Below are 25348 nucleotides of genomic sequence, written 5' to 3'. Positions count from 1 at the left end.
CTGGCATGCGTGCCCTGAATTGCTGTCAGTAGTTGTGTTTGCATTGACTATGAAATTAAGCAAATTGGATTTGCGATAATAAATTCCCGTAATGGAAACATGACAGTTTAAAAAACTCACATTTATCAAAAACAGGTGTTTTTTTGAGGTATTGCAATGGACAAATTTGGCAAAACTGCAATGGAAAGACTTTTTTTGAATGAAATGAGTCATGTGACCAACAACCGAATGGCGATGCGCTTCTAGGTAGGAACTGTCTGCCTTAGGTGCTGCACATTGGGGCGCCACTACAGGTCCCACAGCATCACACAGCTCATCAAAAGTTGAACATGTCATGTCGAATTTTGTGATCCTCACCTCCTCTGGAAATTATCCAACAACCATTTGTGCCATGGCAGATATTTAAATGTCTCTGCTGTAAATGAAAGTTTTGTTCACATCCGTCGCCATGTTTTTATACAACTTAACCACTAAGTTAGTTTGTGATTTTTCTGCATATGTATGACTGAAATGCAGCCAGTGACTAATATTTTTGTGATCAAATTAATTGTTGCGTAATTTAACCCATTGAAGTCAACAAAATATTTTAACCTGTTAACATTAAATTCCAAGCCAAATAAAAAGGTTTGTTCCATCTTAAGCTCCATGCTGTAATACTTTTGCAGGCAGTTTTTCAACAGAAAAAAGACCCCAAAACCAATAAAGATCTTCTTTGAAGTTTATTTTGGCCAATTTCCTGTTGGTTTGTTTTTAACAAAACAAGATTTCAGATTCAAGATTGAGATTATTTAGATCAGATTAGAGACGTTCAAACTGGGTTAAACTGTTCTATTCTTGGTCTGCCTCTGGGACACTTTGTACCACAAAAGACTTCAAAAAGATTCATTTCTGTCATGTGTCACAGTCATTCGTCGTTCTTACATCTAAAAGTATATTTTCCATACCCCAAAGTCCATCTGGATGAACAAAAAGGCCATTATTCCTCATTAAAACAGGGTTTGAGGTGTGCAGGTCAGTACAGCTAGGAGGACATTAAGAGGGTTTATTATGGTCTGACATAAATAAATAATCTCTCCTCTCCAGAACATGCTGTTAGTTAACCTGTTGCATTGCTGTAGAAAACCTGTTTATTTAATAAAAAGTTATTCTGGTATTCAAGATGTGAAGTGCTACAGAACACTTTTTTTCTGCCACTGGTATCATTGTTTTTCTTTAAAACCTCTTTAAAAAGGTTAAGATTTCCTTTATAGTCAAATCTCTTAATATTTTATGTACATGTGGGATTTTCTTTTATATTTTCATGTATTTATTACTCACTCTTTAGTTTCTCTCTGATATTTTACAGTAAATTAATGACTGCTGACGATATTGAGCATGGAATCCTTCAGTCACTTCTGATTGGCCGATCACATCTTCGCCTGGCAGTTAAAAGTACAGATCTAACTGTCTTCTGTTGGTGAACCTCAGCCGTTTTAGAACATGACTCTTCTGGTGTTTTCTGGCTGTGTGACATGTCTGCTCCTGGGAACAGTGGGTGAGTTCAGTCTATTTCAATGGTTTTGCTAAATTCTTCTCAGATTTTATTCTAAAAGCTGAAAAATTGAACACATACTTTTGTTTTTGTTCACATGTTCCTCAGCTCTTTCTTGGGCTCAGAAACCGTCTGCATCTTTACAGTTTCAATCCGTTCTTGTTGGTGAGGAAGTGACTTTAAAATGCAATCGTCAAGGCACTGGGACAGATATAATTTATTGGTATAAACAACCTATAGGACTGAAACCACAACTCATGTCTGAGTATTTAGATTTTAGGAAAAATGGATCTTTTGTAGATGCTTTCAAGAACGATCCACGGCTTAAACTTGAAACAGACAAAGACCAACTCCACTTGAAGATCTCGAATTTGAAAATGTCAGACTCAGCCACCTACTACTGCATCAGTTCTGATTATTATGGGGTAAAACATCTGGAGGGCTACACTGTCCATGTGAAGGACTCTACTTCTGACATTCATGCTTCAGTGGATCAGTCGTCCTCTGAGAACTTCCATGCTGGACACTCTGTGACTCTGAACTGTACAGTACACACTGGGAGCTGTGATGGAGAACACAGAGTTTACTGGTTCAAAGACTCTGGAGACTCTCATCCAGGACTCATTTCCACTCATGGAGGCAGGAATGATCAGTGTGGGAGAAAGAACAACACACAAACACACAGCTGTGTCTACGAGCTGCACATGGAGAGGCTGACTGAGTCTCATGCTGGGATCTACTACTGTGCTGTTGTCTCATGTGGACACATACTGTTTGGAAACGGGACCAAGCTGGACCTCACAGGTGAGAACCTCAAATAAAATTATGTATTTGACCTTAGTTTGTATTTGTTGTAAGTTTCATGTTGATTCAATAATGTTCTCTTATGTTTGTCTCAACACAAGAAGGGAGTTTTCGTCCATTTGTGTATTTCCTGAGTGGAGCTCTGGCAGCTTCGCTGATCTTCCTCACATCGTACGCAATACATAAGATAAGGACCCACAAATGCAGGGGTAGGTGAGCTTTAATTCTCTACACATCATGAGTATAAATTATAGCATAAAAGGAATTTATCTGATGCATTTAGCAGAACTGGAACATTTTGTTATATTGTGGAAATGTTGTCTTCTGCTTTGGAACTCTAACCAAACTGAGGCCCCAAATGATCTTTATTCTTATGCTGTATTCACACCTGCTACTTGTAAGGTGTGAATGAACTTGGTTCACACCAGACACGCAGGTTGAGACCGGAAGGGGGCTTTTGTTTTTTGAATGTTTCTTAGTGCTTGTCCACTATACACTCTAAAAAGAGTATTTGTGCTGTAGTTGAAAAGATGAACTTTTTTACATCGTTCTAACTTAATTATTTAGTTTGCTGAAAATAAATCATTTTTTTAGTTTATTCAACCTTAAAATAACACGTGGTCTGACATAGTTATTTTACTTTCAATCAACTTAATTCAATTAAGTTGGTGTAACTTTGGTGTGAGTCATGACGTCATAACGTAAGGCAGCGCAAGGATTTACGGGATCCCATTTTTTTGCCTATCTCGGCAGATTGGGGTTTAAGTGTGAGTTTTTGTCCGTGTGTTTTGTTGTCTAGCTTTTTTACTCTGTTTTAACTAGTAATTTAAACTTTTATTTTTATTTTTTTCTGCACCATGAATTAGAGTTATGTAGAGGATGATGACAAACCCCCTTGTGCGATGAAAATTACATGTTTCAGTTTTAAAGACAGAGTTCACAACATGTGAGCCCCTGCCTTGTAATGCGAAACATTGCTGTGTCATTAATGTCTTTGATATGGCAATTTCAAGGCCCATGGGTTGAACCTTAAAGAAAATGTGTCAATTATAATTGTATAAACAAAATTTCAAAAAGATTTGTTTTAGTCATATCAATTCATCAAATTGAGTTGGATAGCCATAAAAGATAAAGTTGAATAAGGTTAATTCAATTAGGTGTTTCATATTGAAGAATTAAGTTGGATCAACTTTTTTCTTTTTGGAGTGTACCTACAGAGGGATGAATCTCTATGTGAAAAGTCAAAGCGGTGCAAATTCCACACATTTTTCACCAGGGCTTTTATTTTCATATTTCTCTCCCTTAAAGATCTGAGTCCCCGATTGGTCAAAGTCTTTGTTGCCAAGATAAAGCGTGAAAAAGTAAAATAAAATATATTAAATTGGTTGAACTTTCAGCGTGTAATCAATGATTGTGAATAGAGCCCACGACCTGACCTAACTTGCATTGCGAGGCACGATCACAAGCATTCCACATACGGACACATATGAATTCTGGTCTACGCCCGTTTGCTTAGACCACATGTGTCAAACTCAAGGCCCTGGGGCCAAATGTGGCCCTCAATGTCATTTAATGTGGCCCGCGAAAGCATCAAAGTTTTTAATTTCTTAAAATAAAAATTGGTGTGTATTTATTCATATCTAGGGGGAATCAGACTTGAAATATCAGATTGGGCTACTATACATTAGGACTTAAACACTGTCCATATAACCTAACCTGACAGAATCAAATGTAAAAGGATTTATGCTAGAGTAACAAGCAAACATATGTTTTCTATGCAACTGGAATTGTCACTTTAAAAAGTTATAATAAATAAAAAATGAGTTAATTAACATTAAGGAGTAGTTACATTTACTTTTCATTACATTTAGTTACATGTATAAGTTATATCTGGCCCTTTGAGGACAGCCGCTATGCTGATGTGGCTTTCGGTGAAAATGAGTTTGACACCCCTGGCTTAGACTTTTCAATGAGAACGGGCACCAACAAATAATTGGTGATTCTAATTTAAAGAATTCTCTACACTGCAAAAACAGAACCGTGGGAAAGGATAAAGACTCTTATTTCAAGGAATGAAGGTCTTATTTTCTGTTTTGCAAGAAAAATAATCTTATCAAGAAAGTTTTCTGATTGCAAAATAATCTTAAAACATGTCTTAGTGACTAGAAATTATTTTTCTCACCCCATTGGCACATTTTGTTTGCTTATGTAAAGAATTGATTTCAAATTCTTAATTTTATTGATTTAAAAAAATCGATTAAAAAAATGATTTTGAATATTAAGAATTTTAGATCTATTTCCGGGGTAGGGGTGTTTTTGCAGTGCATCTTCAACATTTGAGATTCAAAAAAAATGTTTTGTTAATATTTACAGCAAGAAATCCTCAGGACAGATCTGCTGTTGATTCAGGACCGGATGCAGAGGTAAGAGTTCAGTTCACAGCAACAGAGTCCATGGTAGAAAAATGAATGTTCGGTGTCAATGTGCAGGTTACATTATAATCATCTTTGTTTTTACTGGGATTCATAGAGGTAAATACTTTTCCTGACTTTGACATTGATGCCATTCATATGTTGTGTGTTTATGTCTATCAGGGAACAGAGGATCTCCATTATGCTGCTTTAAGACACAGTAAGGTCTACAAATCAAGAAGAGAAGGAAGATGCCGCCAATAATTCTATGAACTCCAAAGCCCTAGAGCTGGATTTGTTTGTGTTTACATGTGATTCACAGTAAGATTTACTCCAAATTACAGTGCTATGCAGAACTAAATAAATAAATTTATATTTAAAAAAACTTAAAGATCCATTCAACAAAGATGATGGAGTCACTGAAAACGTCACATGCCCAAAGCTGAGTACCTGATTGCTGCGTCTGCCGCAAAAGGCACGCCTTAACGCTCAAATGAGGCCGCTGCCGGACTGATATTTACATTGAAACTCAACGCCCTGATGTACGAATCACGTCTGGTGTGAATGCACCTTTAGACTAGAAGGTCACGAGTCCATCCACAGAGTCAAATCCATGGCCGAATCATGAATCATGACATGTTTTTGTAACATTTTTTTTTCATGCTGCAGGACATAAATAAATGAATCTACGATCAAAACCGGTTATGAGTTTTTAGTTATGAGTATTTCTTTATTCCAATAATGTTAAATCCCAAAACCAAAAAAGCACAGGTTGGTTGTAGCTCTGACGGACTGCAAAACTGGAACCAACCGATGTGAAGCCTGATCCATAGAGGTGTTGATAAAATCTTCAAGGAGGTTTTTGTGGCTGGAGAAGGTCTGGTTCTTGGAAAACATCATAACTGTAGTGAACTCAGTTCTTCCTTGACTTCTCCAGGTTTGAAAAATAAAAAGATCAGAGGATATCATAGTGGTACAATAGCAAAATGGTAACAAAGTCAGAATTTGATTATTCCCTTAACACTAAAAAGCACAGAGGTAGTTGGGTCAAGAATTATCCTTACATGCATTACAATGGATTCAACATGTAGTGCATGTTCCATTGAGCTTGTGGTGCATTCTGAAAGGAAAAGTCTGCTGGTCCAGACCAAGTCTGCTCAATTTGATCTGGATCGAGTCCTTAACCTTATGTAAGGACTGTTGGTTTGGTTATCAGAATCAGAACCAGAAGTCATTTATTGTCATGTGCACAGCTTTTGCACTGACATACGAAATTATTTCCAGTACAACCTGAACAAGATCAAACATTCAACAAATACACATACACAGTTCAGAGTTGACTGATTCTGCAGCAATGAATACACTGCCTTACTTACGATGGGTGTAGATCAGTTACGAATGGGGAGGGTGAGGAAAGGAAATATTTGATTATTACTCTGAGCTAGGAGAACGGACTGAGAGCACACGTGATGCTACCAAAGAGGACCAGACCCTTGGCCAATACAAACACCTTATTTACAAAAATAGAAAATGAAACATACCAACAGTCTCGAGATGCGGGATTAAAAGCTCCTAAAAGACATATAAAATTCTAAAAGTCCTGGGAAATGTTTTAAAACACAAGATTAAAAGCAGCTTCCATTAAAAGAGTCACAAATCTAGAACCAAGGAGCGACCTTGCCAAGCCAGACTTTGTCCCCCGAGCCGGCTCCTCCAGTTAATGGTCAGGGATACCTCCGGTCACACAGACTAGGACCAACAGGAAAAAGCATCTGCCAGTACCAGAAGCGACCACGGCTGCCCTGGGCTATCCTGATGGAATGTGGCCACACTTGTATTTACTTACACGGCAGGCAGAGTCCCCCTCCGCCTCTGCGTGTATCCAGCGTCACACACTCCTTCCGGTTGGCCTTCCTCCGACGCGCTGGGACTCCTGCGTTGAAAAGCAAGCAGCAGCACCAAAGGCACTCAAAAATGCAGACTGCCACCAGCCTTCTGGTTTACCTCAACCAATCTGCAGCGTTGCTTTGCTTGAACAGCGTTGCGTTGCTCACAAAAAGAAATGACAGTTAGAAACAAAGAGTTGCAATCAAACGTCAGGGGTTCAGTTGACAGATGAAGAATCAACCTGAAGTGAAAATGCCATTTACCCTGCCACTACGTGTAGATCGCACTGCAGATCTGCTGATCCCAGCGGTCCAATCGCTCCCACATACTTAAGTGCCTGTAGGAAGCCTGGATGTCCACACAAACTGAACTCTTATTGTCTAATTTCCTCATTTCTAATGGTGAGGCTGCACACTGGGAGCACTCACCTTTTTCACTTAAATGGCGCTAACAGGCTTCTTGTGCAGTGCGCAGGGTTTGGGGAGGTTGAATAAAACTAAAATCTGTACTACTTCACCCTGACTTACCCTTGCGTGTTGCTTTAGCGTTCACTGCTACTTGTCTCCCACAGCATGCATGTACAAAAGAATGTGGATGAACATTTTGGCCTTACAAGTTCACCAGGTGGTCCACAGTCTTAAAATTTCACCTGGGCCCATTTGTTCTCTACGGACAGCCCATATCCACCCGTAGGTGTAGTTGTGACTAACCCTAAATTACACTGGTCTGTCTGCGGTCCATCCCTATTGCATTGTAGATATGAAGCTACAAATTCTACAACAGCCTTTTCAGCATCATAGATTGATAAAACGACGTGTTGATGTTACTTTGCACCCAGACAAATATATTAAAAGAGCATCACTATTTCTGAAAGGAGTTCCTTATTTTTTTGTGAATTTTTTGAAACCCCACATACCTAACGTGACAAACCACAGGTCAGCTCTGACCACAGATCTCACATCCACCCCCAGATGAAGATAGGGAGGAATGCCCTTGTAATATCATGGACAACAGAGATGACCATTACAGTTAACCATGATGACTCAAATGCAGGATAGTTCAGGCAAAGATCAGTGAATTACCTTTGATTTACTAAAAGCAACACAGCTTACCACCCTGAACACACCATCCCCATGGTCAAACATGGTGGTGGCAGCATCATGGTTTGGGCCTGCTTTTCTTTAGCAGGGACAGGTAGGATGGTTAGAATTGATGGGAAAATGGATGGAGCCAAATACAGGACCATTCTGGAAGAAAACCTGATGGAGTCTGCAAAAGACCTGAAGACTGGGATGGAGACTTGTCTTCCAACAAGACAATGATCCAAAACATAAAGCAGAATCTACAATGGAGTGTTTCACAAATAAATATATCCAGGTGTTGGAATGGGAAAGTCAAAGTCTAGAACTGAATCCAATGGAGAAACTGTGGAAAGAACTGAAAACTGCTGTTCGCAAATGCACCAAATTTCAGTCTCTCGATGTGCAAAACTGATGGAGACAAACCCCAAGGGACTTACAGCTGTGATCACTGCAAAAGGTGGCACTACAAAGTAATAACTTAAGGGGGATGAATAATTTTGCATGCCTAATATTTCTATTTTTCATTTGTTAAATTTTTTTTGAAATATCTAATAAATTTTCTTCCACTTCATGATTGTGTCCCACTTGTTGTTGATTCTTCACAAAACATTACAGTTTTATATCTTTATGTTAGCAGCCTGAAATGTGGTAAAATTTTCAAAAGTTCAAGGGGACCCAATACTTTATTAAGGCACCGTAGTAATGAGTTACTCTGGTAGTAATTGACCTCTTTTTTGCATAGACTGAAAATCACAAGCTCCATGCTGTAATACTTTTGCAGGCAGTTTTTAAAGAAAGAAAAGTCACCCCAAAACCAAAACAGATCATCTTTGAAATTTATTTTGGCCAACTTCCTGCTCGCTTAAAAAAACTTTTAAAACAACAAGGTTTAGATTCAAGATTGAGATTATTTAGATCAGATTAGGGACGTTCAAACTGGGTTAAACTGTCCTTTTTTTGGGTCTGCCTCCGGGACACTTTGTACCACAGAAGACTTCAAAAAGATTCATTTCTGTCATGTGTCACAGTCACTCGTCGTTTTTACAGCTACATCTATATTTACCAAACTCCAAAGTCCATCTGGATGAACAAAAAGGCCATTATTCCTCATTAAAACAGGCTTTGAGGTGTGCAGGTCAGTACAGCTAGGAGGACATTAAGAGTTTTTATTATGGTCTGACATAAATAAATAATCTCTCCTCTCCAGAACATGCTTTAAGTTAAACTGTTGAATTGCTGTATAACACCTGTTTCTTAAAAAAAACTTATTTTAGTATTTTAAGATGTGAAATGCTGCAGAAGACTTTCTTGTTCTGCCACTGGTATCATTGATTTTCTTTAAAACCTCTTTAAAAAGGTTAATATTTCCTGTATAGTCAAATCTCTTAATATTTTAAGTACATGTGGAATTTCTTTTTATATTTTTATGGATTAATTATTCACTCTTTAGTTTTTCTCTGATATTTTACAGTAAATTGATGAATGCAGACAATAATGAGCATGGAATCATTCAGTCACTTCTGATTGGCCGATCACATCTTCGCCTGGCAGTTAAAAGTACAGATCTAACTGTCTTCTCTTGGTGAACCTCAGCCGTTTTAGAACATGACTCTTCTGGTGTTTTCTGGCTGTCTGACATGTCTGCTGCTGGGAACAGTGGGTGAGTTCAGTCTATTTCAATGGTTTTGCTAAATTCTTCTAAGATTTCATCCTAAAAGCGGAAAAATTGAACGCATACTTTTGTTTTTGTTCACATGTTCCTCAGCTCTTTCTTGGGCTCAGAAACCGTCTGCATCTTTACAGTTTCAATCTGTTCATGTTGGTGATGAAGTGACTTTAAAATGCATTCGTCAAGGTACTGGGATAGAGAATATTTATTGGTATAAACAACCTCTAGGAATGAAACCACAACTCATGTCTGAGTATTTAGATATCAAGAAAAATGGATATTTTATAGATGCTTTCAAGAACGATCCACGGCTTAAACTGGAAACAGACAAAAACAAACACCACCTGAAGATCTCAAATTTGAAAATGTCAGACTCCGCCACCTACTACTGCATCAGTTCTGATTTTTATGGGGTAAAACATCTGGAGGGCTATACTGTCCATGTGAAGGACTCTACTTCTGACATTCATGCTTCAGTGGATCAGTCGTCCTCTGAGAACTTCCATGCTGGACACTCTGTGACTCTGAACTGTACAGTACACACTGGGAGCTGTGATGGAGAACGGCAAGTTTACTGGTTCAAAGACTCTGGAGACTCTCATCCAGGACTCATTTACACTCATGGAGGCAGGAATGATCCGTGTGGGAGAAAGAACAACACACAAACACACAGCTGTGTCTACGAGCTGCACATGGAGAGGCTGACTGAGTCTCATGCTGGGATCTACTACTGTGCTGTTGTCTCATGTGGACACATACTGTTTGGAAACGGGACCAAGCTGGACCTCACAGGTGAGAACCTCATATAAAATGATGTATTTGACTTCAGTTTGTATTTCTTGTTAGTTTCTTGTTGTTTCAATGATGTTCTCTTATGTTTATCTTAATGCAACAAGGGAGTTTTCCTCCATTTGTGTATTTCCTGAGTGGAGCTCTGGCAGCTTCGCTGATCTTCCTCACATCGTACGCAATACACAAGATAAGGAACCACAAATGCAGGGGTAGGTGAGCTTTAACTCTCTACACATTATGAGTATAAATTATAGCATAAAAGGTTTTATCTGATGCATTTGGCAGAACTTGAATATTTTGTTATATTGTGGAAATTTTGTCTTCTGCTTTGGAACTCTAACCAAACTGAGGCCCCAAATGATCTTCATTCTTATGATGAATTCAAACCGGCCGCATGTATTGTGTTCAAGAACGTGGTTCCATGAGCACAAATTCAGCAGGTGGTGTTTACACCAGACACGCAGGTTGAGGCAGGGAGGTGAATTCTTCTTTTGTTCTTTTTACTGTTTATTAGTGCTTGTCCACTACCTACAGTGGGATGAATCTCTATGTGAAAAGTCAGGGTGGTGCAAATTCCATGAATTCTTCTCCAGGCTTTTTTGTTTTCACAGCTCATTTCCTTTAAGATCTGAGTCCCCGATTGGTCAAAGTCTGTGTTACCAAGATTAAGCGTGAAAAAGTAAAAAAAAAAAAAAATTCAATCGGTTGAACATTCAGCATGCGATCAATGATTGTGAATAGAGCCCACAACCGGACCTACAAACTTGTATAGCAAGGCGTGATCACAGGGGTTTCAGATAGGGATCCAGATAAATTTTGGTCTACGCCCATTCGCTTAGACTTTTCAATGAGAAAGGGCCTCTGAACGCGAGTCGATGCAGCCGGTCAGACAGCTTTACTTTAGTTATTCTTTTGGAAGTACCTACAAAATATTGGTGATAATGATTTTAATAATTTCTCAAAACTGCAAAAAGAGAACCATAGGAGAGTTTAAAGACTCTTATTGCAAGAAATTAAGGTCTTATTTTCTCTTATGCAAGAAAAATAATCTAATCAAGTTTGAGAAAACATGTCTTAGTGACCAGAAAATTATTTTTCTTACCCAATAGCACATTTTGTTAGCTTATCTTAAGAATTGATTTCAAATTTTAAGAATTGTTAGATCTATTTCCAAGGGAAAGGGGTGGTTGAACATTTTTTTGTTAATATTTACAGCAAGAAATCCTCAGGACAGATCTGCTGTTGATTCAGGACCGGATGCAGAGGTAAGAGTTCAGTTCACAGCAACAGAGTCCATGGTAGAAAAATTAATGTTCAGTGTCAATGTGCAGGTTACATTATAATCATCTTTGTTTTTACTGGGATTCATAGAGGTAGATACTTTTCCTGACTTTGACATTGATGCCATTCATATGTTGTGTGTTCATGTCTATCAGGGGACAGAGGATCTCCATTACGCTGCTTTAAGACACAGTAAGCTCAACAAATCATGAAGAGAAGGAAGACGCCGCCAATGAATCTATGTACTCAAAACCCCTAGAGCTGGATTTGATCGCGTTTCCGTGGGATTCATTGTAAGATTTATAATAAATGTCAGTGTTCTGCGGATCCAGATTTATTATTTTGTATTTCAAAACAGTTAAAAGATCCACTTAGATTAAAGTTTTTTTTGTTGTTGGTGTTTTTAACATGCTCTTATAGCTTTTTTTCTCACAATGGACGACAATAATAAAGAATTTGAAGCTTAAAATTGAATTTCTGACTATTTCTTTATTCAAATTGTCACGTCCCTTTTCAGGGAGGAGGGAGAAAATAGGTAACATAGAGAAAGAAAGAAACCAGGGGATTAAAATTGGCCACACAGCCGTTTATCAGGGTGGCAGGTGTCACTACATAAAAACCACAGAAACTAATAAACAAATCATTAACGGCTGACTTTTGTTTGAAATGAGTTACTTAGATTCTTAGGCTTTATAGCAAGAAAACTATTAACAGAAATGCATTCACGAAAACACAACAGCTACTCAAAATGCAACCAAAAATAACAAGTTTAACTTTAACAAAAGTGCAACCATAATAATAACCATAATAAAACCAAGGAGAAAGAGGCTTTCATGGGCTAGGGCCAGGAAGACGGCAGGAGCAGGCTGAAAAATCACTGGAGCAGAGGCTCCTGGGAACTTTTAAATTTCATCCCAGCCGGGTGATTGGTGGAGAGTGGCAGCCTTATTCAGCCATGCGGGGGGCAGCAGTGTAATATTCTGATATACATTGACCCTGTTGTATTTGAATGCATCTCTTTGAAACAATCTCTTCATATATTTTGAAAAGTGGAACAGTAGTTATCAAGGTTATTTCTCAAGCGGCTGATTGCTAAACGCACCGGTTGTGACCACGGTCTTTACGAGGTCCTCTCCCCAATCAGACCTCCCTTCAATATTGGAATCCGGCTCGAAGGACCAATTTGTCAAGGTTATTTCTGAAAACACATGACAGTACTGAAAAACAGACACCAAGAGCCCAGTATGATTTCTCGCAAGAAGAGGAAACACAGACAAGCATCCAATAAAAAATAAATTAAACACGCAGTATAATCTTATAGACACAATGAACCTCTTTGAATCATAAGCATCCAACACCTCTGTCTCCAACAGCTCACCTAGATGTCGGATGCAAGGTCAGCAGTCAACAATACATTCGTTTAAAACACTTTGATGCAAACAGGAAGTCTTGGTTCACAGTTCTTTATCAGTCTGTATTCCAAGCTGCGTCCACTTTCTCAGACATCTCCTTTCTCAAGTTGGCATGTGGAGAACGTGTAAAAGGGAAAGATTTCCCAGACACAGCAGCCTTCAGTGTATGTCAACAAAGAACCAAGCTGTCTTGAGAAACAGCAGTTAGAATGAAAATATTTTGAATAAAGTATGTACATCCAACAGTAGTATTTGCTGCAATCGACAGATTAGCACAATGGGCCCTTTCCTAAACACAAAGAACTGTCTTACTTCATTGATGCCTTCCTCTATTTGAAAAGATTAGCAGGCTGATGGCTGAACTGAGGCTCCAGAGCAATCAAAAACTGCTGCTGTGGAGCTTTTAGGCTTAATACTGAGTTATGAGTGTTGTAGTGTTTCAGGGTGTCAAACCTGATTTAAGAATTTGACAATATTATTCATTATCAACTTACAAGACTTCATTTTTCTTTTAGGATCACCAAATATGAACAAACACGAATGTACCAGCTCAGTGGTCCTGTGGTGGACTGTCCGCCCTAAAGCTGCACTCACACTGGAGGCAATTCAGGCATCACATTTGCGTCGGATGCCTCTCTTTTCACGAATGTCAAATTTACTGCTCGAACCCCTGACCAAAAATGTGCTTGATGCCTCGACGCCCCAGAGACCAATGGGAGGGGCTTCCACCAAATGGTTTTGCTACATGAAATGGTGTCTGTGTATATCATATGGAAGACACGGAGGATGTCAAAAGATCAGATTTATTTGTTTTACCCTTGTGCTATCCTATGACCCCACCCTTACATTGACGTGTTATCCTTACCATGACAAAGGCGGATAAAGGTGAAGAGGATTTCATGTAATCCATGGACACCAGTGAAGATCACAAATGTTTGAAGAAAAAAGGTTCAGCGCACTCAGCATCTTGTGGGGTCCAGATGACATCACTCCCAATGTCAAAGTGCCTAGAATAGCACAGGGGTTACAAAGCTCTACAAAGGTATAAGTAAACATGTTTCCGCGTCTGGCTTTGTGGCATCATTCAGTCTCTGCTGGTACAGTTAGCTTCACTCCAGGGGCCGGAGCTGGGTCTGATTCCGCCACTACTTCCATGTTTCTGTGACCCAGTTTGATGACTTTCCATCCCACATTAGTTCGAGAGGGGAAAATAAAAATAAGATTCAGACAATCATAATATTGTATTGATAAAAAAGAAAAGGTCACTAAGTTTAGGTGACCCGAGCAGACTGCCTCCCCATCCCCCAGTGACTCTCTGTCTGCCGGCCTGCCAGCCGCCCAGGCAGCCCATCAGCAAAGCTGTTAGAGGCACTGAAAACGTCACTTTCCCAAAGCTGAGTACGTGATTGTTGTGTCTGCCGCCCAAGTCCAGCCTCAACGATTAAATCATTTTGCTGCCGGACTGACATGCTGGATATGCGCTTTTACATTGAAACTCAACACCCCTGATGCACTAATCGCATCTGGTGTGAATGCACCTTTAGACTAGAAGGCTACGAGTCCGATTCTATGCCTGAATCATATCGAAGACTCAAAAATGGAACCCAAATGCTAACTGCTTGACACTTTGCATTAAAGACCCACTCCAATGTCAATCATTTTTTTTTACTTTTGACATGTTATTGTAACATTTTATTGTAACTTTTAAAATCAAAACTGTATATTTATGAGTATTTCTTTATTCAAATTGTGTTAAATCCAAAAACCAAAAAAGCACAGGTTTGTGATGCAGAAACTTACATGAGCGGGCAAAAGTCTCCCTTTTCCGCTCCAATTCTTATGCATCCTCTTGCAGACAAACAGATCCATTGACATCTTGTTGTCCACATCCGAACTGACATCTGTTTGCTGTTTTTTTTGCTACGCAAATGTTAGCTTGGGCTTATGAGCTGCTATAAGCTAACAGGAGAGAGTGTAAACAGAGATGATGGGGAATTAGCTAACTTCTGTGACACAGTCCCACCCCCAACCCAGAGGCGATATTTCTTTAATTATTTCTGGATAATTTCTATCAGGATATGTAGTGTATCGCCAAACTCTTACCAATACACACCCCTATTTACAAGTGGAAATAAGTATATTTTTTCAATATGACATGAAACAATTATCTGCTGTTTTTGTCAAGAGACTGTGGCTGTTTTCAATGAGTTCAGTACAAGTAGGACTATCAGACAAGACATGCTATCCAGGACAAGCTAACTGGGAATGAACAGAGCTAAAAATAGTCAAATAGACATTCATTTTGCCTAAAAAGTATTCATTTGTTTTCTATGTAAAGAAAAAAACGGGCATTACAAAACAATAAAGCATTCAATAAATAATTAACTTGCTTTTAATGTTATTAAAATACTTCAAAGAATGTCAGGCCAAATGGTTGGCCCTCAATCATTTTCATCTCACCAAATCTGTCAGAAAAAAAGTCTTCTGCAGCATTTCATATCTCAAAATACAAGAAGAACCTTTTTTTTCTTAAAGAAACAGGTGTTCTACAGCAATGCAACTGTTTTACTTACAGCATGTTCTGGAGAGGAGAGATTACTTATTTATGTCAGACCATAATAAACCCTCTTAATGTCCTCCTAGCTGTACTGACCTGCACACCTCAAACCCTGTTTTAATGAGGAATAATGGTATTTTTGTTCATCCAGATGGACTTTGGAGTTTGGTAAATATAGTTGTAGCTGTAAAAACGACGAGTGAATGTGACACATGACTGAAATGAATCTTTTTGAAGTCTTTTGTGGTACAAAGTGTCCCGAAGGCAGACCAAAAATAGAACAGTTTAACCCAGTTTGAACGTCTCTAATCTGATCTAAATAATCTCAATCTTGAATCTCAATCTTGTTTTGTTAAAAACAAACCAACAGGAAGTTGGCCAAAATAAAGCTTTAATGATGATCTTTTTTTTTGTATTTTTTGTCTGTGGAAAAACTGTCTGCAAAAGTATTACAGCATGGAGCTAAAATGTAACAATTTTATTCAAATAGTGAAAAATACAGAATTATTAAGAGACAGCAAATGAGTAGAGCAGAATAGTAGTAAAGTATGTTTGTATTTGTGTGTGTTTGGTATGGAAGATAAATTAGTGAATATGTTAGACATATGTACTATAGGAGATAATCAACCAGCTCCTGAATTGGAACCAAACATGATCTTTAGTTAGAACCCCGTCCTCCCAATGATTGGTTTGGTTGAATCAGAAAATACTTCTATAAAAGCTGGACGTGTAGGGTTCTGGTTCTAACATAAAAGCTCTCTTGTTTTACAACACCCCTTTTTTTACAGAATGCCCCCAATTTTAATTGAAACACCCAATGTTCAACGTCTTCCCTTGGGCAGGCATAGCGGAAATCAAACCTGCAATCTTACAGAGGTCAACTGCTCTGCACCACATCTGCAGGAGCGTTGGAGCTTAATGTAATTCCAGCTTTTCTTCTCTGCAGCCACAGTGAGTTTCTGACGGACTGCAGAGCTGTAACCAACAGATGAGTTCAAATATCTGAACTTTGGTGAAGAGTTCATGTGTGTCAATCAATCAGCATATCAGCTTTGGCCAGTGGCGTGTTGAGATGTGAGCAGTGGGTGGAGTCCAAAACCAACATGGAGGAGATTTCGATTGTTATTTATTTTTTATTTGCATAAAGACAAAACATTAAAAGGTTGTTTAATTTTACTCTTATTTTTTTCTTTTTCCCACTTTGGACTGATGCGGGACAGCAAGTCGAAAACGTGCTTCGTTCAGACGCAGCTCCTGCAGTAGATGATGAAGCTCACCGTACCGGGAGAGTGTCTGAATGATGTCATGAACTCAGACATGGAAACATGTTTATGATAAACCTGATCTCCCAACGTCGTGCATGCATTTTAAATGAGATATACAAAGACACTGCTTCATATCACAATGAGGCTAAGAGATTACAAAGATTACGAACACATTTTTAGACAAGCATCCAGCAGTGAATTCAAAGAGGAAATCGACGTGAATCTGACAGAACAGCTTCACGGCTCTTGCTCTGATCAGGGATGTCACGAGTTACGCCCAGCAGTGGGAAAGCTCTGGCCCGCACGCCACATACAGTCCCCCTCTGTGCTTGGTTTGGCCCACTAAACAATATCAGAGACACATGATTTTTTTTACAATCTGCCATGCGATCGAGACCCACATAGAACATGACCTTTTATTCCACTGTTCTGCAGTCTGTGCCCCAACCTGAAACCCTCTAAAAATCCCTATCAAATATGACAGAATTCAGTCTCACCTTTCTACGTCGCAGTTCATCGTTCGCGGTTTAGCTCCTACTTTTATCATCATGCTGATCATGCTGCTTTTTTTTTGACAGCGCACTCTGTTCTGTGTCCTGATTGGCTGGAGACCTTGTCAATAAATCTCCTCTGTGCAGTTTCTCCTGTACAGAAACGCGGAACTCTTCACATCTACAGCAAACTTTAAACATGATCAGATCTTTGTGTTTTGATCCTGTGGGCGTGCTCTCCTCCAGTCCGTGTTAAAACCCAGTCCCTATCGTTAAAACTTTAACGATCCCCATCCCTGTAGAGATGAGTGGACTGGATTTAACACCCCACTCGGCCATTTTGAATACTTGGTGATGCTGTTTGGCCTCTGCAATGCTCTTGCTGTGTTCCAGGCCCTGGTGAATGATGTCTTGAGAGATTTCCTCAACCGTTTTGTTTTTGTGTACCTGGATGACATCCTTATTAACTTCCCCACCATCGATGAACATGTAATACATGTGCGGCAGGTACTACAACATCTACTGGACTACGTCTACCAGTTGTTCGTTAAGGCAGAGAAATGTGAGTTCCACAAAACATCTGTTGCTTTCCTAGGCTACATCTTTTAGAGCAAACAAGTCAGAGAAGACCCAGAAAAGATCAGGGGCTTCATTTATAAAACTTTGCGTAGGATTTGCGTCAGAGGTGGCGTACGGATGAAACATAGGCCGTGCGTACGCACAGAAATATTCGGATTTATAAAACCGTGCGCACGCACATCCTACGCATCTTTCCCTTAATAAATCACAACCGATTCTAAATGCAGCGCAGCTTTTGCGGCCTCGTGACACGCCCATAGTTGCCCATAAATAGTCCGTGAAACGCCCACAAATGAATATTCATTGATTGCGAAACCATGGAACACACCGAGAGGAAATGAAAAAAACGTAACTTCACTCAATATGAAGTAGATGTTATCGTTGGCGAGGTGGAAAAGGGGAGAAAAGTGTTGTTTGGAGGGCACAGTGTGGGCATTACTAATGCCAAAAAACCACGTGAGTGGCAGACGCCGTAATGCTGTAGCCTCACAACCTCGGACCGTGGTTAAATAAAAAAGAAATGGTCGGACATCAAAGTAGAGGCAAAAAAACGTCTGGCGCTGCATCGCCAGCAGAGTGTGTCTGCCACGGAGGGGGGGACGGGACACCGGAGCTGACCCCTCTTGAAGACAGACTGGCGGCAAGAATTGGGGGATTGCCTTAGTGGAGTGGTGACTGAGGCGCAGGGGGACACCGACGCGCCAGATGCACCGGGTGACACCCCCCCCAAAAGCCCGCAGAGGTCCAACAGGACGGCTCGAGGAAGTCTGAACCGGCTCATAAGCCACTCGTCCTTGTTTGCCAGCACGTCTTCTTGCTGTCTAAAGATGCGTTCACTCCGAATTCTTCCATTTCCCACATCTTCTAAGAGCGCAAAATCAGCCATTGTGCGTCATTACGCATTGTGATGGGGCATTTTATTTCCCTCCATTTAATTACATCTGACAAGCTACAGATGTCGGTAATAATCCACGTGGAAATGGGAAATTGATCAGCGCAAATGTAATTTCTTGTTGCTTTCTGAATGGTTGAGACATACGCCATACATTGTTTTATCAAAAATAAAACAAACTAAAGGCATATGCATTAATACCATAAGTCCGTAGCTTACGAAGAAATGTTTAACTATGTAAACAACTTTCCCCAGTGGACAATTAATGCATCTCTCTCTATCTATCCATCTGTCTGTCTGATTGCACCTATATCTGCTCCGCCAGACGCACACATTGACGGGAATATCAGTTTTGTACATTATTTCGTTCTGTTAACTATATTATTTATGAGGATGAATTGCACAACATGCCAATATTGCAGAACATATTTCACTTTTCTTTCTTCAAATAAGTGTTCATTTGAATTTCTGTTGTAATTTTCTTTTGATTTTTTTTGTTTGTTTCACTGCTGATCGATCAAACGGGTGTTCGTGTTGGCTGTTGATTGTAAGACTTGCTTTGTGAAGTCTTCATGTTATTTATGAGAGGCAGTATTGTCATTTTCACTTACACGTGTTTCTTCCATCTGCCGACGGTGTCGCCGTTTCTCATTTCACCCGTTTTTGTGCGTACGCCTGGGTCAGAGCTTGCGTGGAGGACCGCACATTTTCCCGTCAAGTTTGCTTTTTATAAATCTCAACTATTGCGTAGAGAGTGGCGTACGCCTTCTTTTGTGCGTACGCAACGTTTATAAATGAGGCCCCTGAGCAGATGTTAAAGGGGCCAACCCCCACCTCTGTAAAGCAGCTCCAGCGCTTCTTGGGATTTGCCAACTTTTATCACCGCTTTAAATGGAACTACAGCCGTATTGCTGCACCCTAAACCCGGTTAACTTCCTCCTCTGTTCCCTTTCTCTGGTAATAGGAAGCTGCCATTGCTTTCTCATCCCTGAAGAACCACTTCACCACAGCCCCAGTCCTCCAGCACCTGGACCCAGAGCAGACAACCGCCAGAGCAGACAAGGAAGGGGGAAGGAGAGGACTCCCAGGTGCACCATGACACTTTATTCATGTAGCACTTTACAACTTCTTCAGGGGAACCAGAGTGCTTCACAATAAAAGAAAGACAAAAGAAGTTTAAAATCAGACTCATCAGAGAAGAAAAAAGTTATGTGGCACTAACAAGAAAACGTTTGGGGACCCCACTCTAGCATCCATGTGGTGTTGGAAGATTTGTTGTTTTTCCTTCTTCCGATCATTCGAACACCACATGAGTGCAACATTTCTCTAAGGCTACGTTCACACTGCAGGGCTTAATGCTCAATTCGGATTTTTTCAAAAAATCCGAATTGTTTGCTAGACCGTTCACATTTCCAAGTAAATCCGAACTTTTGTGATCTCCAGTGTGACCGTGACACGACCCAAACGAGACCCGCATGCGCAGAAGACAGAAGAATACTCAACGGTGAACGACGTCACTTGTTTGCGGAGCAAACGTTAACAATGGATGTCAACAACAGTGTTGTCAAAAGCGGAGCTCTTTTTGTAATATTAAATTTATTTTCACGAAGGAGCAGCACAATTACAATCTTCTCATTTTAAGAAGGCAATGGAGTCGGGATCGTCTGTACCCACTGTAGTGGAAGAGGAATGTGTATGTGTTGGGACCGCGCGCCCGCGTGTGTGCAAGCGCGTGCCGCGATAGAGAATAGGTGGGGGGGCAGTGTGGGCGCGCATTCATGTTGTGTGTTACGGAGGACGGTAATAAAAGAAGGTTTCCCCCAGAATAAATGCTATGGACTCTTTATCAACCCGTTCTGGAGAATCTAAGGATCAGAACAGGGAGGAGGAGGAGGATCGCCTCGGGTCCCCCGCGCTTGAGCACGGTCAAAGGGGAGAAAGAAAAAAAAGTTATCGCGGGAAAGGTTCAACACCACGCTCTGCCATTTAGGTGGAATCTTTTTCAAAAACCGCCCAGTTGCGATAAGAGCCCTGGAGTTTGGCCTGAAAAGAGCGATCAGCCCAAATATTAATCCAATCGGGGATCTCCCTTCCCTTCCACTGTCTGGTCTCAGCAGCATCGTCCACCATGGTTGATGTTTACGTTCTCGTTCCCGCCTACTTCAACGCAAAATGATGACGTTTGTTGCGTGTCGATGACGTACGGTTCGGAATCAAGTCGCCTGGCCGGTCAGACGGCGGTCGCAATTGAAAAGAACGGCTACAATTCGGAATCAGGCCGGCAAACCCACGGGGCCTGGGTCGCAATTGAAAAGATCGGATCTGTGTCATTCAGACTGTCATGAAAAGATCGGAATTGGGCCGCTTAGGGGCAAAAAATTCGGAATTGGGTCGTTTCAGCCTGCAGTGTGAACGTAGCCTAAGTTTGAGTTTTACAAAAGCTACATCAAATGGTGCAAATGGCTCTAAAATGAGAACAAAAGCCACTGTTTCGAAATAAAAACTCAAACATTTTCTTTTTTTAAAATAGCATTAATTTTTAATCAAAATGTTTTTGTCCAGATCCAGTGTTATTTTTTTCTTTTATAAGGTGGATTACCAAGACACTCCACGCCTCTGCCCTTTGTGGCCCATAAGTCGTAATGTTTGCCCACCCCCGGGTTACGCCCCTGTTGGCTCCAGAAGCTGACTCTTGCATCTTGGTTGCATCTTATTGTGCAGCAATTTTTTAAATCAAGCTTTGGATTACTGTGCCTCAGAGATGTGGACTGTCACCACTTCTCCCTCGTCTCCCTTAGAGCTGCTTCACCTGCAGTTAGCATGCAGCCTCAGTTTTGGTGTGAGAAAGTTCTCAGAGTCAAGTTTCCACCAGTGGAAACTTCTGCAGCGTACATCTCACCACCTTCACCACAGGACTGAAGCATGAAGAGAGAGTCCACTTCAGCCTTTGAGAAGAAACCTGATGAAGGGAAAAACAGTTTAGAGCCGGCGGGGGGGGGTGGCAAAGCCGCAGCTTCTGTCTTCAGTGTTGTTCAAGATGCTGCAGTGCATCCCAACATGTGACGAGTTTAAAAAACACGTTTTGCCTCATTCTTATGTCATGTGCAGAGTTTTCTCTGTCTTTTTAAGATTTTAATCGTTTCTATTCAACACATTTTTTTTTTTTTTTACTATGGGTTATGTTGAGATCTGACACTCTCATCGGTGATTTATATATTTTATATTGTATGGAAGTTGTACTTAGGATTAAAAATACATTCAATCAAACTTTATTTATAATTCCTCTTTTTATACTTAAGTAAGTTATATACCCCTTGACCCTGCTGAACTAAGGGTCAGACTGTGTGGTTTGCTTGTTGTTGCTGCTGATGACGTCGTGTTTGCTGCAAAGCTGAAGACTGTGTGTGTGAGTGAGCAGAACAAACAAAGTGCATCACAAATACAACCGCATCAGCATCCTGCACGACGCAGGAGAGGCGGGGATTACCAAACCACCACGGCTGACGTCAGCGTGGACCAACCAGTCCAGGTAGAAACCCAAGACTCCAAGACCATCCAGCAGCATCTCAAAGAACTCAACTGTCCCTGAAAAGCAAAACTTTAATGCAACATTTTTGAGATTTTAGCTCTCTACAACTTTTTCTGCTCTGGTAAATAATTTGTGCAATTCTTTTTATTTTCATGCTGCAGCAAAACAACAAAGAGTTGGAACGCACTTCAAAGCTTTTTCATTCAACCACAGCCGCTCATTTCCAAAAACAATAGACGTTCAGCTCTTCTCTGCTTCTCTTTGTACGCTCCAGATGTGTCATCTACTGCCACGACCACATCTGAAGGACGTGGGGTCCTCTCAGAAAACGTCTCATCTCCTGCAGATCATCTCTTCTTTCATGCAGTTGAAAACCTCATCGAACCTTCACCGCTGCCCTCTGCTGGTAGGAGCTCAGACATTACAAGTGAAAATAGTTAAGAACCAACAGGAACAGCAGGAGGACCTGGCTGCAGACTCCATCGTCTCCATATTACTTTAAAAAACGTTTAACCGGTGACCCCAACAGTTATCCCGCTTTGAGCTTAATGAAAGTTTTTTTCAACTTTGGTTGGGGTTAGGATAAGTTTCTTTCAACCTTTTAAATAAAAAGTTTCATTTAAAAAATTAGAATTTCTGTGATTATGTCTTAGGAATTGAATTTCAACAGATGCAAATAACAATATCGTCAATTAATAATAACAAATATCGCACTTCCTTGTTGGGCCTCTTCAGCCATCCCTTTTCAGAACCCTCTGAGTCCATTTTGGGCTCACAGGGTTGCTGGAATCAACCATATTCCTGTCAGGCAAAGGCAGAGAGCATCCAGGACAGGTCAGCAGTCTGTTGCAGGCCTACAAACACGCACACAATTTAGAATACACACAAGTAACTTCTAAAGCCTGTTTTTAGTCTGTGGGAGGCAGCTAGAGTTTCCAGGGAAAACCCAAACATGGACAAGGAGAACATGCAAACTCAAAATAGAAAAGACCTAGCCGGGATTAGAGTGGTGTAGTGGTTAGAGCGCTAACCACTACACCACCCTGCAGCTCTTTATGCTATTTCAAATGTTGAATGACTGAACACTTTGACATGTCATCAAATAATTTGTAAATCAGTGGTTGAATCAAATGACATGATCATCAAAAACACTTTTATTCATTAAAGTTTATCATCAGCCAGTGTTTATCTCGTTTTACTTATTTTTATTCATTTTTATTGGTTTAGTAATTTACTCAGTCTTTTTATTGCATCTTTGCACAGTCAATATCTTTTGTTTTGCACACAGATGTCTTTTCTTGTACCTCCCAGCTTTGAGCTGCTGCATTTCACTGTAATGACAATAAAACTTGTTCTTATTTCGGTAGCAGCCCTGGTGATGATGGTCCTCATTTTTACTGTTTTTTAATAAAATTGAAATGTTTTGTTTGTGTAGACCGGCACCTTCCTGTTATTCCTTCATGTCGTTTATAGAGCCAGACCCGTTATTCTTGGTAACTATCTCTTCAGGAATCTCTCCAGGATTAGCAAACATGATTTGGCTTCAGTGTTACGGCAAACCTCCTGACCCTCTGCGTTCAGACAGTCTAAACAGAGATGCCCAGACTTCCCTCTCCCTGGTCACTTCCTCCAGCTCCTCTGGGGGGACCCCGAGGTGGGACATGCCTGGTACACCTTCCCAGTCCAGAATGGATCCGGATCAGATGCACGAGCCACCTCAACTGGATATTCTGGATGTGGAAGCTCATTTCAGCCGCTTATATTGTTGTTTCAGTCAGTTTTACACATTTAAAATGTTGGTTAAAGTTCAAGTCTGAGCTCACAGATATGCCTGAACTCCAAATTTGACTTGTGGGTTTTAGAGAAAGAGGATGAGGGAGACTGTTCTCTGTTTCTCAGGTGATCATCTCTTTGATTGCATCCTTGCATGTGAAGGATGCAGCGACAAAGCGAGTTAATAGGCCAGAAGAGGGCGCCATAGAGCTGGAAAAACTCACCACTTTGAAGGTTTTTGTAAAACAAAACGGAAATTTTCTGCTTTTTATCTTTTTCTGGTTAGCAGTCTATATTCAATTTACAGTGAGGCATTTTTAATTTGTTTTGTTACATGTATTACAAACTAAAGAGTTACTTTAATTTAATTCCTTTTGTCAGTAATGGGGAGCATGAGGAATTATTGTTCAAACGGATGCAGAGCTGGAGATCAGTCGAAGTACAGACATACCCCCAATGCTGCGGTCACATGACTTAAATTCAAGGTCTGTTGAAACAAAGACAGATGCTCCATGGTTTTAATTGATGGATTTCATTTTAAGGCATTTCATAGTCCATTGTTTTTCAAAAGGTTGGTTTTGTTTCAGACTTGATAGAGGCGTGATGTGTTTTTTCTAGGGGTGTAGAGTTTCATTTTGAACAACGATTTGATTTGATATTTGTGGTTTCCAGTTCACTTTCGATGTTTGGTTTGTTTTAAACGATTCGATTCACTGAACTATTATGGATTCAGGACATTTTCAGCCCAAAGTTCAACATTTAGTTGTTAAATACAACAAAAACTGTTTGTATGATGTTCACTAAGCAACCATTGGACATCAAGCATTCAGGTATATTTTTGGAAGGACAGGAACTAGAAATTGTATCTAAATTTAAGTATCTTGGTGTGACACTTGATTCAACTGTGAGCTTCAAGAGCCATAATAAAAAAATATCGAACACAGTACAATTCAGTATGAATAATTTTAAACAAATACGACCATTCATAACACTTGGAGCTGCTAGAATGTTTTTGCATTCAATTTTTATTTTATTTTATTTAACCTTTATTTAACCAGGAAAGTCCCGTTGAGATTAAAAACCTCTTTTTCAAGGGAGTCCTGGCCAAGCGGCAGCAGCGACTAAAATACAGTTACATAATTACAAAGAGAAAAATAACAGGAAGTAACAAACCGATTATAAAAAACAAGTGCATGTTAAGGAGTCAGCCTCAAGACCTCTCAGTTTAACTTTAAAACATTCAAGGAAATCAACTGTCAACTTCCAGTCCTTCTGCAACATGTTCCATGCATAAGGTGCAGAGTGAAAAAAAGCCTTTTTGCCCAGTTCGGTGCGAGCAAATGGAACAGAGAGCAACACATGATCACGTGAACGAAGAGAATAAGAATCAGCG

General features: G+C 40.1%; 2 protein-coding genes across 2 annotated transcripts; both read left to right on the top strand.

Annotated features, from left to right (window-relative positions):
* The first annotated feature begins 1369 nt into the window (after nucleotides 1-1369).
* On the top strand, nucleotides 1370-5010 carry LOC101157252. Its single transcript, XM_004080016.3, has 5 exons — nucleotides 1370-1534; nucleotides 1640-2335; nucleotides 2437-2544; nucleotides 4709-4758; nucleotides 4930-5010. The coding sequence occupies exons 1-5, from the start codon at nucleotides 1480-1482 to the stop codon at nucleotides 5008-5010; spliced, it is 990 nt and encodes a 329-aa protein (XP_004080064.1). The 5' UTR covers nucleotides 1370-1479.
* Nucleotides 5011-9320: 4310 nt separating this feature from the next.
* Nucleotides 9321-11758, top strand: LOC101157010. Its single transcript, XM_023966277.1, has 5 exons — nucleotides 9321-9375; nucleotides 9481-10176; nucleotides 10281-10385; nucleotides 11392-11441; nucleotides 11613-11758. Exons 1-5 carry the CDS (start codon nucleotides 9321-9323, stop codon nucleotides 11667-11669), a joined length of 963 nt encoding a protein of 320 aa, XP_023822045.1. The 3' UTR covers nucleotides 11670-11758.
* Nucleotides 11759-25348: the final 13590 nt, after the last annotated feature.

Source organism: Oryzias latipes, chromosome 18 (genome assembly GCF_002234675.1).
Source record: "Oryzias latipes chromosome 18, ASM223467v1".
Classification (NCBI taxonomy): Eukaryota; Metazoa; Chordata; class Actinopteri; order Beloniformes; family Adrianichthyidae; genus Oryzias; species Oryzias latipes.
This window is presented reverse-complemented; position numbering and strand designations above follow the sequence as displayed.

Bases quoted from the DNA above. Each gene is read 5' to 3' on its own strand.
- LOC101157252 (XM_004080016.3), top strand. From the start codon at position 1,480: ATGACTCTTCTGGTGTTTTCTGGCTGTGTGACATGTCTGCTCCTGGGA. The intron at 1,535-1,639 runs GTGAGTTCAGTC...CATGTTCCTCAG, and splicing joins TCTGCTCCTGGGAACAGTGG to CTCTTTCTTGGGCTCAGAAA. The intron at 2,336-2,436 runs GTGAGAACCTCA...TCTCAACACAAG, and splicing joins GACCAAGCTGGACCTCACAG to AAGGGAGTTTTCGTCCATTT.
- LOC101157010 (XM_023966277.1), top strand. From the start codon at position 9,321: ATGACTCTTCTGGTGTTTTCTGGCTGTCTGACATGTCTGCTGCTGGGA. The intron at 10,177-10,280 runs GTGAGAACCTCA...TAATGCAACAAG, and splicing joins GACCAAGCTGGACCTCACAG to GGAGTTTTCCTCCATTTGTG. The intron at 11,442-11,612 runs GTAAGAGTTCAG...CATGTCTATCAG, and splicing joins ATTCAGGACCGGATGCAGAG to GGGACAGAGGATCTCCATTA.